This window comes from Phyllostomus discolor, chromosome 7, assembly GCF_004126475.2.
Source record: "Phyllostomus discolor isolate MPI-MPIP mPhyDis1 chromosome 7, mPhyDis1.pri.v3, whole genome shotgun sequence".
Taxonomy (NCBI): Eukaryota; Metazoa; Chordata; class Mammalia; order Chiroptera; family Phyllostomidae; genus Phyllostomus; species Phyllostomus discolor.
Genome location: NC_040909.2, coordinates 134,200,815 through 134,212,871, shown reverse-complemented (window position 1 = coordinate 134,212,871; position 12,057 = coordinate 134,200,815). Strand labels below are relative to the sequence as shown.

Genomic DNA, 12,057 nt, shown 5'->3' with positions numbered 1-12,057 from the left:
GATCCCCGTGACTTCAAATACTACTGACATGCTAGCAATTATTAAACACATCCACAGCCAGACCATTGCCCAAGATTCACGCTGAGATATTCAGTGCTCGTGAGACACCTCTAGGCAAACGTCCCCCAACTCAGCACGTGGAGAGCTGAACACTCCCTCTTACTTCCGTCCTCTCCAACGCTCTTCGCCTGGTTCCCTCCTTGCATTCTGCACCTTGGGCGTTGGCCCAAGAAAACCACTGCCCACGGGACCGCCCAGCCTGAAACGTTCGACACTGTCCTTGACTGCCGTTCAAGGAGATGACTGTCCATCGAGAAAGGGCGTCGTAGGAGGAAAGCCGGGGTAGGTATTCCTTCGGGTCTGAATTTCTCACTCTACCACCATCACCAGAACGCTCCCGGGACAGACACAGCTTATCCGAATCCCCGGCCACAAACAGGGCCTCCCGGGTCCCCCGCAGCCGGACTGCCGCCTCCCTCGCCCGCCTCTCCAGCCTCGTCCATCGTCAGCCAACCCCCCACCGCCCCACCCCGGCACCTGGTGGTCTGGCAGAACGTGCGTCGTCTGCCTCTGCTCACGGTTCCCTTCCTGCCGGCGTCCGCTTGCAATGCCGAGTCGGTTCACTCACACGGGAAACTCACGTCGCCCTTCAAAGGCCAACTCCAACATCCCTTCCTACAGATGCCCGGTGAACACGCCCTCCCCACCCCCCGCGCAGGCTTCCTTCGGCTCAAAGGGTCTTAGAGACATGTCTAGGCAGTTTCTAGAAACTGATGCACCAAGGCAGTTTGGTGCAGAAACAATGCACCAATATGCTGCATTGCAACTTACTCGTATTTCTATCGCTGTTGAAGTAGAAGCTCCTCGAGATCAAAGAATTCGCCTCGGTTTTTGTTCATTCTCCAAGACCTCTCATAACAGCACATAAAAAAATGTTAACAATAAGAGTAGTAATATAGTTGTGACTAACATTAAGTGTTTTATGTGTTAAATAGAAATAATATCACTATTTTGCATGAACAGCCCAGCTCAATTGTATGTATTAAATGAATTAATTACCATAATTTTCGGACCATAAGACACACCTAGGTTTTAGAAGAGGAAAACAGGAAAAAAATGAAGTAAAAAATGTGGCAAAATGTTTAACAACATAAATAACATAATATTTCACCAGTGTAAATGTAAACAGAACTCAACAGCAGCATTAACAAACATTATTCCTCCCAGATTTGGGGAAAAAGTGCCTCTTACAGTCTGAAAAATATGGTAATGTTAATTACTAAAAGAGAAACGAGATACTAATTTTTTTATCTCAACAAAGGTTAACACTGGAATTATTCCCACGAGACAAGGCTTCAATAATAATTATTGAATAAATCAATTAGCAAGCCGATAACGGGCAATTGTGGCACATTCCAGTTTATGAAACACTTCCAGTCACACTGTGATATTTAATAACTACATCAGCTTGTGCACTAATCATATTATTATTACTAGTTTGCACGGGGCTGGACTGCAGCTCAGAGGGGGTGTGTGACACGGCCCGAGTCGCAGCTCGCAGCTGGCCAACCGGGGGCTTGACCGGAGCGCCGCTTCCCAACCCCCGCTCCGCCACAACCGCCTCTTTCGCCTCGTGACTCAACGGCGGTCTCCTCAACCGTTTCCCTTTAGTGGCATGTATATCGCAAGCAGAAGTTTCCAAAGACATCTGCAAGGGTCCAGGATCTGTTGAGGTTATGAGCTTGTGGGCTGGTGAGTAAGCATCTATTACACTGCTAACATCAAAGACACTTCTGGAGAAATGTCTGTTCCCAAAAACCGTACCCGCAGAAGAGGACCTGGGGCTGTGGTCAGTCCCTCTCTGTCCTCACGACAAATTACTAGGCTCATCACGAACAAAACTCCTGGTGGACATCCAAAGGCTCGGATTGAACCGGCTTTCTCTCTAGGAAGTTTGACCCGTATGGAGTGGACACCGCTCAAATTCCCCCTGCAAACAAAGGCCATCTGGGAGACGGTACGACAGGTGGGTCTCCTGAGAATGCCTGAACTCCTCTTCCTTGGGGTGGCTGTATGTGACCCTGGGTAGCTGGGTAAAACTGCAGCAACTCAGAGGTGCACGTGCACATGAGAACCTACATGAGCTCAGCAAAGTAACCCCAATCACACGGAGCCCTCCCTAGACGCGTTGAACAAGAGCATTGGACAGAGGCCCTCCTGACCTCTCAGTGGGCTGCAGGTAACCCCCCAGGGACACAGAACTAAGTCAGACCCCCAAGACTGCACTCCTGCCCTCTGCCTCTGCCGTTGCTATGGTTCACCAATGTGCTGTGTGTTAGGTATCAGGCTAAGCGCTTTCCCTGCAAGACGTCAGCCAAATCTCACAGCAACTTGTGGGTGTAGGTGATATTACGAGTCTACCTTAAGGACAGTCGGGCTCAGAGCAGTGAAGTGACTTGCCCTGGGTCCAACGGCAAGACCTGGAGTAGGACTAGAACTGGAACTGAAACCCAGATTCGCCCAGGGCCGGTCTCTGCTTCACCGCTTCTGCAAGTATCTGCCACGCACCTTCTGTTTGCTGTGGCTGTTAGCAGGGAAAAAAAACCAGAAGGACAACAAAAACCACCTTCGAGTATAACTGAGCCAATCACCAGAGATACAAAAAATAGGAAGTGTGAAGGGAAACGCAGAGGCCATGTAAGCCACCCCGTCACAGTGAGGAAATCTCCAACATGCTTGAATCCTCCAGGGTGGGGAGCCCGACACCTCAGCCGCCATCACAGCAGAAAAGCCAATGCCTTCTCCTTCCATCACCTGAGCCCGTGCCCCCTCCCCTCCCCTCCCCTGGCCCTCCCAGGGTGCCGTGTGCTCCATCCACACTGAAGCCTGACCTTGGCCCCTCCTGAGCTGGGCCCCTCCCACCTCCTGGGCTTTGCCCATGGGGCAGGGACGGTGCCTGTCCCCTTGATAAACCAAGCTGCTTTCTTCCAGGGAGGTCAGGGAATTCCGCAGAGACCAACAAGCGAGGACTGTCCAAAGGGTCCGTAGAAAACAACTGTGAGCAGCACTAGCCACTGTAACGTGGTATGACCATTTTTAATCAACTGTTAAAATTAGCATAAGTCGTAAAAATAGAGGAAATCCACAGGTGTTGGTGGACTGCATTCAGGCATGGTGTCATTCACAGCCAGCTACACAGAATGCTTTGCAAGGCCCTACCAAGGGTAACCTGTCTAAAATATAGCCCCCACATGCTTGTCAAAAATGGTTTGAATTTTCCCCCTTAGAAATGAGCTCTTTCTGGTGTGCCTCCCTGTTAAAACAACGTGAGCACTCTCAGGGGGAATGTCCTGTGAAAAAAAGAAAGGGTGGGCCCTACGTTGGCATAACTTGTTCTGGACTTTTTCTCCCTTAAATTTGGGCACGCCCCTGATGGACCGTCCAGGTATAAAAACTCGCACAGTCTGGGGAGGAAGTTACTGAGGGAAGCCCGGAGTTCCCCCATCCTGCAGGACCTAACCAGGGTGTGCGACGCAGCCGCGCGGCAACCGTCAGTGCACTGCCCCCGGGCACGCTGCCTGCTCTCACACGGGCTGTGCACCGCCCCACTGCAGGGGCAGCGCTCGGAAAGGCCACCTGGCACTGGGTCCCCTGAGCACTGGCAGGGTGCGACCTGGTCTGGCTGTTCCAACACTGCCCGCCATCCCCGGGCATTGCAAGGGGCGACTTTTACACGTGACCTCTCCTTCGAGCTTCATGAACAACGTCTCGGAAGACGACATCACCTTCTCCACATTTCAGGGGAGGCAACTGAGACTCAGAAAGCTCTTGAAACTGGCCAAGGTTACACACCCAAGGCCTCCACCACCACTCGGCAATCGCTTCATTCCTTTACGGATTCCTTCTCCCAGCAAATGTTCACTGAAAGGCTATTAGCTTTAAACACTCACCTAGAGTAAGGTAAATACACATGTTTTTTAAAAACAACATAAATATAATACTGAGTACCTACGGCATACTAGACACTTTGCTGAGTGTTAAGATTAAACTGTGAGTCATAAAACTTGTGCCCTGGGGAATCAGTCTAGCAGACAAGCAAGCAAGAGAAGTTCATTCATTCGCTCATTCACTCATTCATTCACTCATTCATCCATTCATCCATTCAGTGTTTCCTGGGCACTGACTGGTACCAGTCATGCCTCCAGGCGCTAAAGCACAGCACTAAGCCAGACAGACCAAGTCCCTGCCCCGTGCAGCTCGCCTGTCGGAGGAGGGGCCGACAAACACATGAGAAGTAGTCAAGGGAGGAAATTTGCAGCAATAAGCTGTATGGAGACAATGAGGCTGGTGAAGAGGTGGAGAGTGCGGGGCGGGGGCTGCTGTGACAGGGTGGGTGGAGGTCCATGGGAGGAGGGGACGTCGGCTCGGAGCAGAGGAGGAGCAGGCCCCGGAGGGAGATGTGAGGACGAAGCTCCGCGGGGCTGGGCTGTCTGCCGGCTCCGAGCGCTGCCACGGCCCGTGCGCCTGGCACGGGATCAGTGCGCACTGAACGCTCGCTGGATGACCGAGGGCAGTGACAGCTGTGGCGGAGCGGCCGTAACCCCTTCCCAGAACCAGCGCCTCCGCAGCTGGCCGGAGGCCGCCTCCTGCCTCTGCAGGGAGGGCGAGGAATTCCATGCGGGGGCCAGGTTCCTCCCATTTCCTGTCCTCCTTGGATCCACCACCGTGATCCCCGCGTGCCCCGCGTGCCTCTCCTCCTCTGCCCCGGGCCTCGGAGAAGCAGGGACGAGGTCCAGGGGAGCCGCCACGGGCAACGCTGTGCTCACAGCACACGCGGGCACCCAGGCAGCGTGGCACACAGGCCTCCGGGCCGCACCCCCGGCTTGGGAGTGGAGTTTGCCGCACAATGCGGCTGCCACCTAGGTGACCGGCACCACCTTCTCTCGGCACTCCTGAGAGAAGGCAGGAGCGGTGTCTGCCACCAGCCCTGACTCACTGGCCTCTGGGATGGAGCCCTGTCCCCAGACAGCCGTTCTCATGAATCACCAATGTGGCAGGCCAAGAGCTCCCGAGAGAGAGAGAGAGAGAGAGAGAGAGGGAGTGTGTGCGTGTGTGTGTTTACATGGCCATGCACACATTTGGAAAGGAAACTGAACTTCCATACAAACATCAGGCATTTTGGAGTCAGTGCCCGCTCACCTGCACCTCATAGCTGTGGACAAAGGATTAACCACTAGCTTTGTGTCGCCCAGCGGCCACGATGGGAGGGGTGCAGGGGACAGCGCCCCTGGGTTGGTACAGGACAGCCCGCCCAGTTCAGGTAACACCCACTCCGCCCTCTGAGATGCCCCCGGTGGGACTGCTGAAGTACAACGTCCCTGGGGTGTGTGCTGAGATGTCCCCCCAGGTCCCCCCCACTTAATATGCGGAGAGCACTCAGCACACTGACTGGCAGAGCACTCGGCACACAGGCACGTCTCAAAGATGCAACTTCACGGCTCTGCCATGAGCTGGCTGTGACTTGGGAGAGGCACCTTCTCTGGAAAAGCACGGGTTTGGACTGGGAATTACTGCTGGCGTTCCTGAAGCACTCGCTCATTGCCCTGTCTGCGCTGAGCGCTGCGCTTTATTTGTTTCCCGACACGGGCCTACGGGGCTGGCTGACGGTTCCGGAGTTCCACCACCATCCTCGCTCCCCAGAAGCAAACGGGGGCGTGTTACCAGGCTGGGAGTCCGGCCCCAGGGCACTCAGTGGCTCAGCGAGGGGATCGGCTTGGAAGCTGGGCAGACTGACTTCAAAGCCCGTCCCTGCCCCAGGAGGCCCCCGCTTCCCTCAGTTAGACGGTGTGCATGCTCCCCGCCGGCGCTGGCACTTTTTAGGATCACACGACTCTGTCTCCAGCTTAATGGGAAACATTTGCTGGAGAGATCGACTGAATTCCACCAACCTACGCGCACGGCTGAAAGTAAGGGACAGAGGCAAGGCAGGCAAAGAGGGCGGACTACCACTGAGGCCCCAAAGACCATTCTTGCGGCCACCTCCAGATCAGGCTCCGCTCCAGGGGTGGCGCTGGACAGCTGAACAGGCCGGACTTGAACGGGGCGTCTCTCTCAGCACCCTCGCACCCCCTCCCAGCTGCAGCCCCACCCACAGCTCTGCCGGCAGCGACCTGTGCTGCACCCACCCCTCCAAAGGCACTCAGTCGAGGTCAAGGGCTGGAGCATGTCTGGAGCTAAAGGGTCTTCTGAGGTTCCGCAGGTGAAATAAACTTGGAATACAGAACAGATTTCTAACGACTCACATCCTGTGCTTCCCTCAGGCTTGCAACCCAAATGCTCAGTTTGCTTCAGCGGCACCTATGAGCAACGCGCTCCTGAAATAGCGTGTGAACAGCGAAATGCGAAGTGTCCTGGGAGCAGAACCGAGGAAGGCCCACCTCCGGGTGTGTGGGAGAGCGGTCGGCCCACGGGCAGGCTCCGGCGCCCGAGACGGCAGCAGCCTGCGCTGCTCCGGAGCACCCCTCTGGATCAGGTGCTGTGGGCCTTTCGAACAGCAGTGGGCATTTTTCTCTTAAGAAGAAATAACATCTTGACCGTTTGTTCATTTAAAAAAGAAAACGGACAAATTTCCCCAAGAAGAGTAATTTGATACTCTATGCCCAGATGACACAATTGACCTCATTTTCTCAAAATCTACCTGGTCCATCCCCTCAGGCATCATCCCCGTCACAGCCCGAATGAGGAGCATTGGAGAAGCTTTAAAGGTCACTGCACCACCACTTGAAGCCCCTCAGGACACGCGGTACCCAACGTGCTCTACCGCCCTGCCCTGCCCCTCCCACCCTGTAATCCTGAACGTCTTGTACGCATATTCCCTGCGTGTGCTGTGCTAATGTGTGCCCCTGGGATTCTGCTCCTGCCACCTTCTGCCCAGGACGCCTCCCTGTCCCCTCCTGGCCACCTGACAAATGCACGCTCGCCTTCGACGTCCTAGCTCGGCCAAGATGTGGCCAGGATGCATCCCTGCCTGCCTGTGCTAACTTTGGGGGAGTCTTCCCCCTCCTGCTACAGCCTGAAAGGAGGCTCACTGCGGTGTAGGTGGTCCATCTCCCTCAGTTCTTCCACCCTGTGCCTTCTCCTGACTAGAATGTGGACTCCTACCTTTGCCCCCAAGACCTCCAGCCCCCAGCACAGCATCTCCCCTGGACATGAGTGAGAATCCCCAAGCCCTCATCCGAAAGTGCTGGCATGCGCATCTTCACTGAGCCGAACTCCATGGGATTGAAAATGATTTGTTTTGCCCCAATGGCTTTCCATAGTAACCGGCCCTGGAGCTGCTGTCCCTTCCTGCTCACCGCCCACCCCAGCAGGTCTCCCTGAGGCCAGGGAAGTTCCGAGCACAGTGAGAAGGCTCCGACACCAGCTTCGTGCTTGGCTGCAGGACTCTCCTACTGTTCGTCTTCTACCTCATCCACTAATGGCCCTGCGTCTGCCCTACCAAACTGTCCAATCTCCGATTCCATACCCCGGGGCCTTTGCATGGACAAAACACTGTCTCTTGAAAGCCTTTCTGAAACCTGCCCCTTTGACAAACCCCCGCCGTCTTCAGACCAGCCACCGTGCCATGTCAGGAGCCTTCTCTGGGCAACACCAGTGAAGTGCTCGGAGGGGTTTCGAGCACGTGGTGTGTGCCCAGGCCTGTGAGAGTTCAGAAGTCCCCCCACTCCTCACACCACCCCCATCGGCCAATCAGAGCGTCGGAATCCCCTTTCACGCTAGACTTTAAACGGGCAGCACATTCACACACTCCTACAAGAATGAAGGCCAAGAGACTAGGTCTCCAGGCAAGGGCAGGGACTCGAAGGTCCGCCTCTCTCACCCTGTCCAGAAGCTCAGACCGAATATTCTTATCTAACTCGGAGGGGCCAGAAACACGCGGGTTCAAATCCCAGCCGGGTCACTGAACCTCGAGGAGCCTCAGTTTCCTTCTTTGAAAAACAGACCTTGCCACCATCAAACTGTCTTGTGAGCATTAACTGATTTATGAAGTGTTTGGTATTTGATAAATACTCCCTTTTGCCCCTGAAGAGAAACTGCATGAAGAGGAGCGATATACATGTGCAAACACACACACACACACACATGCACAGCCCATGTCAGAATCACGCTGACGAGCCCACGTCCTGGAGATGGAGCTGCACCCCCTCTGGTTCCCATCAGAGGCGAGGGCTCCGGCTCCGGGTTGCAGTCTGGGAACTCTAAGCACAGACGGAATGTCGGCTCTGCTGGCGGCTCTGCTGTCTCCCTGCTTGCAAATCACACTCGTCAAAGGCGCGTTTAAAAATACCGTGGCAGCGCACTCTGCCTTGGAAACACCTACTCAGATGCGCAGCGTCTGTGTGTGTGTGTGGAGGGGGGTGGGCTGTGCTCCCCCCTTTTTTTTGGAGGCAGTTCACATCTCAGTAACACAAACGTTGAGCACAAAGAGCAGGGTGGAGGCACGTAACATCTCGCCGAGCTATTTACGTTCTGGTGGGTGTACGTGTCTAATAGCAGGCTGCTGGCATTTAGCTGTCAAAGCACTCTTCCCCTCTCATTTCAATCAATAGCAGTTTTAAGTGGTAACACTTAAGGACTGCCAGGACGTGGTAGGAAAAAAAAAACTATTTGAGACTAATTTTGGCAATATAAATCTAGACCCTTAAAATACAAAGTTCCCAAAGACGATCGTCTCACTTTGGAGAATGTGTCCCCGGGAAGTAAGCTGGATTTGGGCAAAGGCGTGTGCACCATGGTGTCCACCGCTGTATTTCCGTAACGGGGAAGGGTCCTAAACAACCCAACGGCCAAAACCAGAGGGATGCACCTGGCTAGTGTAGCTCAGTGGATTGAGCACGGGCTGTGAACCAAAGTGTCACAGGTTCGATTCCCAGTCAGGGTACATGCCTGGGTTGCAGGCCACGGCCCCCAGCAACCACACATTGATGTTTCTCTCTCTCTCTCTCTCTCTCCCTCCCTTCCCTCTCCAAAAATAAATAAATAAAATCTTTTAAAAAATAAAAGAAGGGGAGAGTGAGGCGTGCTGACGGGCCCAGCAGTGTGGAGTAACTAGCGCGCCAGGCACCCACAGACAGGGTGCAGGCATGGCCTGTGTCCTCCAGGGGTGGCCCTGGGGGCAGGAGGCCCCCCTGCAAGGCACAGGTGAAGCCCGGGGCCAGAACGAGGAGGCTCGGCTCAGACCCTGTTTCGGTGGTTGGTGAGAGCAGGCGCTCGCCATTACCCCGAGGGGCTCCCCAGTGACCCACGTGGGCCTGTTCATCACAGTCAAGTGCACTGTCTCAGCCCCACACCTCAGCATTCTTAGGTTCGGGGAGTGAAGGAGGAAGATCAGAAAAGGCTGATAAAAGCCCTGAGCCGTCATCGAGTGAGGCGGGAACTCAGTCGTTACTTCCCAAACTGACAAGTCAAGGAACAGCGAGCGTCATGTATTATCTAGAAACACGGAGGAAACCAGAATGGGAAAAAACAGCTGAAGGGGTCAAAGGTGGTAGCTTTGGGGGTGCAACTGGTAAGTGGGGGAGGTGCAGCAGGAACACCTTGATTTAAAAAACCCCATAAACCTCTGGGGACCATTTGATTATTTCAAATGTTTGCATACTATCTTGATAAAACTCAAACTCGACTGTGAGCTCAGTCTGGCCTAAACAAGCATTATGTGTTTGGCTCTGAGCACGCTCCTCTCTCTGCAAGCCCCGCCTCTGGCGGCAACAGGGTGGCCCACGCACAGACAGGGCCCCAGGAGCCGGGCCCCGTGCAGGCAGTGTAGGCCGAAAGGCTTCGGCGCAAAGCCCTGAGGTACTCGGACACAGACGTTCCGGACGGCGTGTGCACAAAACGCACGTACACACCATCTCCCCAGTCGGCCGTGCTCCCTGAGAGGAGGAAAGGAGGACACCGAGCGCATAGGCTGAGAACATTTAAACTTTCAGCCACGGCCTTGACCATACATGACTGCCTCCCACAGAAGCTATGTTCTGTCACTGCAGCCAGGGCCGTCACGACAGACGTCTAGAGCCCCTCAGACATCATGTCACGGGGCAGGAACTGGCGATACACGGGCTCTCGGGGCCTCTTGTTTCCCGGCTGTGGGAAGGCAGCAAGGGGGTATGCGGGGAGGCCCACGCCCCCCGACCCCCATCCAGAGCAGCCGCCTCCCCAAACCTCCTGCTGCCTCGTGACCAGACAGGGGCCGGCAGCCTCGGGCCGGGCCGTGCTCCCAGGCTCAGGGCCAGCGCCCTGCCTTAGAGGGCACAGTGCCCCCGCAGTGTGCTGATGGCAGAGAGCCTGAACTCTCCTGCACTCGTGAAGAGCAGAGTTCTTTCCCTTCTGATCACAGGTGCCACCGTTGTCGACGCTGCCCTGGGACCGACCGTGTAGGTCGAGCCACGACAGAATGAAACACTCCTCGGAATGCAAACTGGGGGACGGGGCTCAGGGCCCACTCTGCCTGCAGGCGGCTGTGCTGCTCCGCCGAGTCGTGGCACTGCAGCGAGTCAGGTTGCTCGCCTGTGACGTGGGCCAGACAGACACACCCAGTGTATGCGTGTGTGCGTGACAGACAGGGGCCGGAATGAATGCGTGAGAGGGTCCAGCGAGCTGTGAACAACTGGACAAGGGAAGGAGTAAGAGGAGAAAGAGGAGGGGGTGCTGTTGTCAAAGACGTCAACGAGACGGGGACTCACCTTTCTCTGTGGGGGAGGGCAGAGCCGCAGAAGGGCAGAAACTGGGAGCATCCTTTCCAGCGACTGCAAAGGACAGAAAGGCGGCCCGTTAGGTCATCCTCACCCTCAGTGTCCCCGAGCTCTGCAGGCATCAATAGAGGCACGATTCCGTGACAGCAAAATGGGGCTCGGCGGGCCGAGATCCCATCCGACTCCCAGCACCAGCCCTGGATCCCCTGAGGCGGGCACAAGGATGCCCAAGTGGCAGTCGCAACACCTCAGAGGCTTTAACCAACAAAGCGGCGCCTCCCCTGCACACCACGTGCCAGCAGGCTGGGGCCTGAGACCTGGCATTTCTAGCAAATTCCCGGGACACGCTGACTCTGCTGGCCCCGGGCCGCACTGTGAGGGCCACTGACCACGGCTCCCGCTGTCGGTGCTCTGTGAGCTCTTCGGACAAGTCTCAGCCTCCTGGCAACCGTCCACCGAGCTCCACTGCCCGCAGCCCAGCGGCTGGGCCCTGGCTCGCCACTGGTTTGTTCGAATGTCCGTCCTTCCTAGAAGACAGCAGCCCTCGGAGCAGAGATCCTGAGCACCGGTGCAGTCTTCGGAGGACGGCCTGGCCCTCTGTCGAGGGCGTTGAAATAAATGTCCACACCTTGGTAACTGTGCCTTTGGGAATTTATCTTGCAATCCAAAGCGAGCTCGGTTTGCGAAGGCACGTTTAGGCAATATGGATGAAACGCTGGAGAGATCGCACTCGGACGCCCCGAGAACGGCGAGTTGGGACACGCCAGGCAGCTCACCTCAGCAGACAATGCAGACAATGGGTGGCCCAGTTCTGCTGCTGTTGGCCACTTGCTCTTTCTCGCCCACCGCCATCAGAGTTACATGACAGGGTGCCACTCATCCTGTGGGTGGGACCTTCTCACTGCACGGGAGTGGCTGCGCTGGGAGGGTTCTCAGCTTCCCTGGGCCCTTGCAGCACTGAAGCCGTCAACACCCCCCACCCCGTGTCCCTGGGAGGGCCGAGATTGCTTGGGGACCCTCCGACGGTGTCATCTCACTGTGTAACCTTGAGCAATTCACTTGGCTAATTCACATTAGCAAGGGATCACTAGGCTTTCTGCTCCTTCCCAACTCCGCCTTCTGGGACATCAAGTTGGTCGCGATTTACACCTCGGCAAGCGGCAGCCGCTGGAAACCAGGCTTCCCTCCACCTTCGCTGGTTGTAAAATACCTGCCAGCGCACCGCTGAGTGGGGTGTGGCAGCGGGTGCTACCTCGCAGGGTTGTGTGGGGACAAAATAAGATGTTTTCTGCAAAGTGCCGGCCTG

At 55.8% G+C, this 12,057-nt stretch overlaps 1 protein-coding gene across 1 annotated transcript in view; it reads right to left on the bottom strand.

Moving 5' to 3' along the window:
* Positions 1-12,057, bottom strand: part of TG (thyroglobulin) — a 200,486-nt gene that overhangs the window by 114,406 nt on the left and 74,023 nt on the right. The window contains exon 36 of the mRNA XM_028533893.2: positions 10,743-10,805. Coding sequence (XP_028389694.1) covers positions 10,743-10,805 — 63 coding nt within the window. The remainder of the gene's footprint in view (positions 1-10,742; positions 10,806-12,057) is intronic.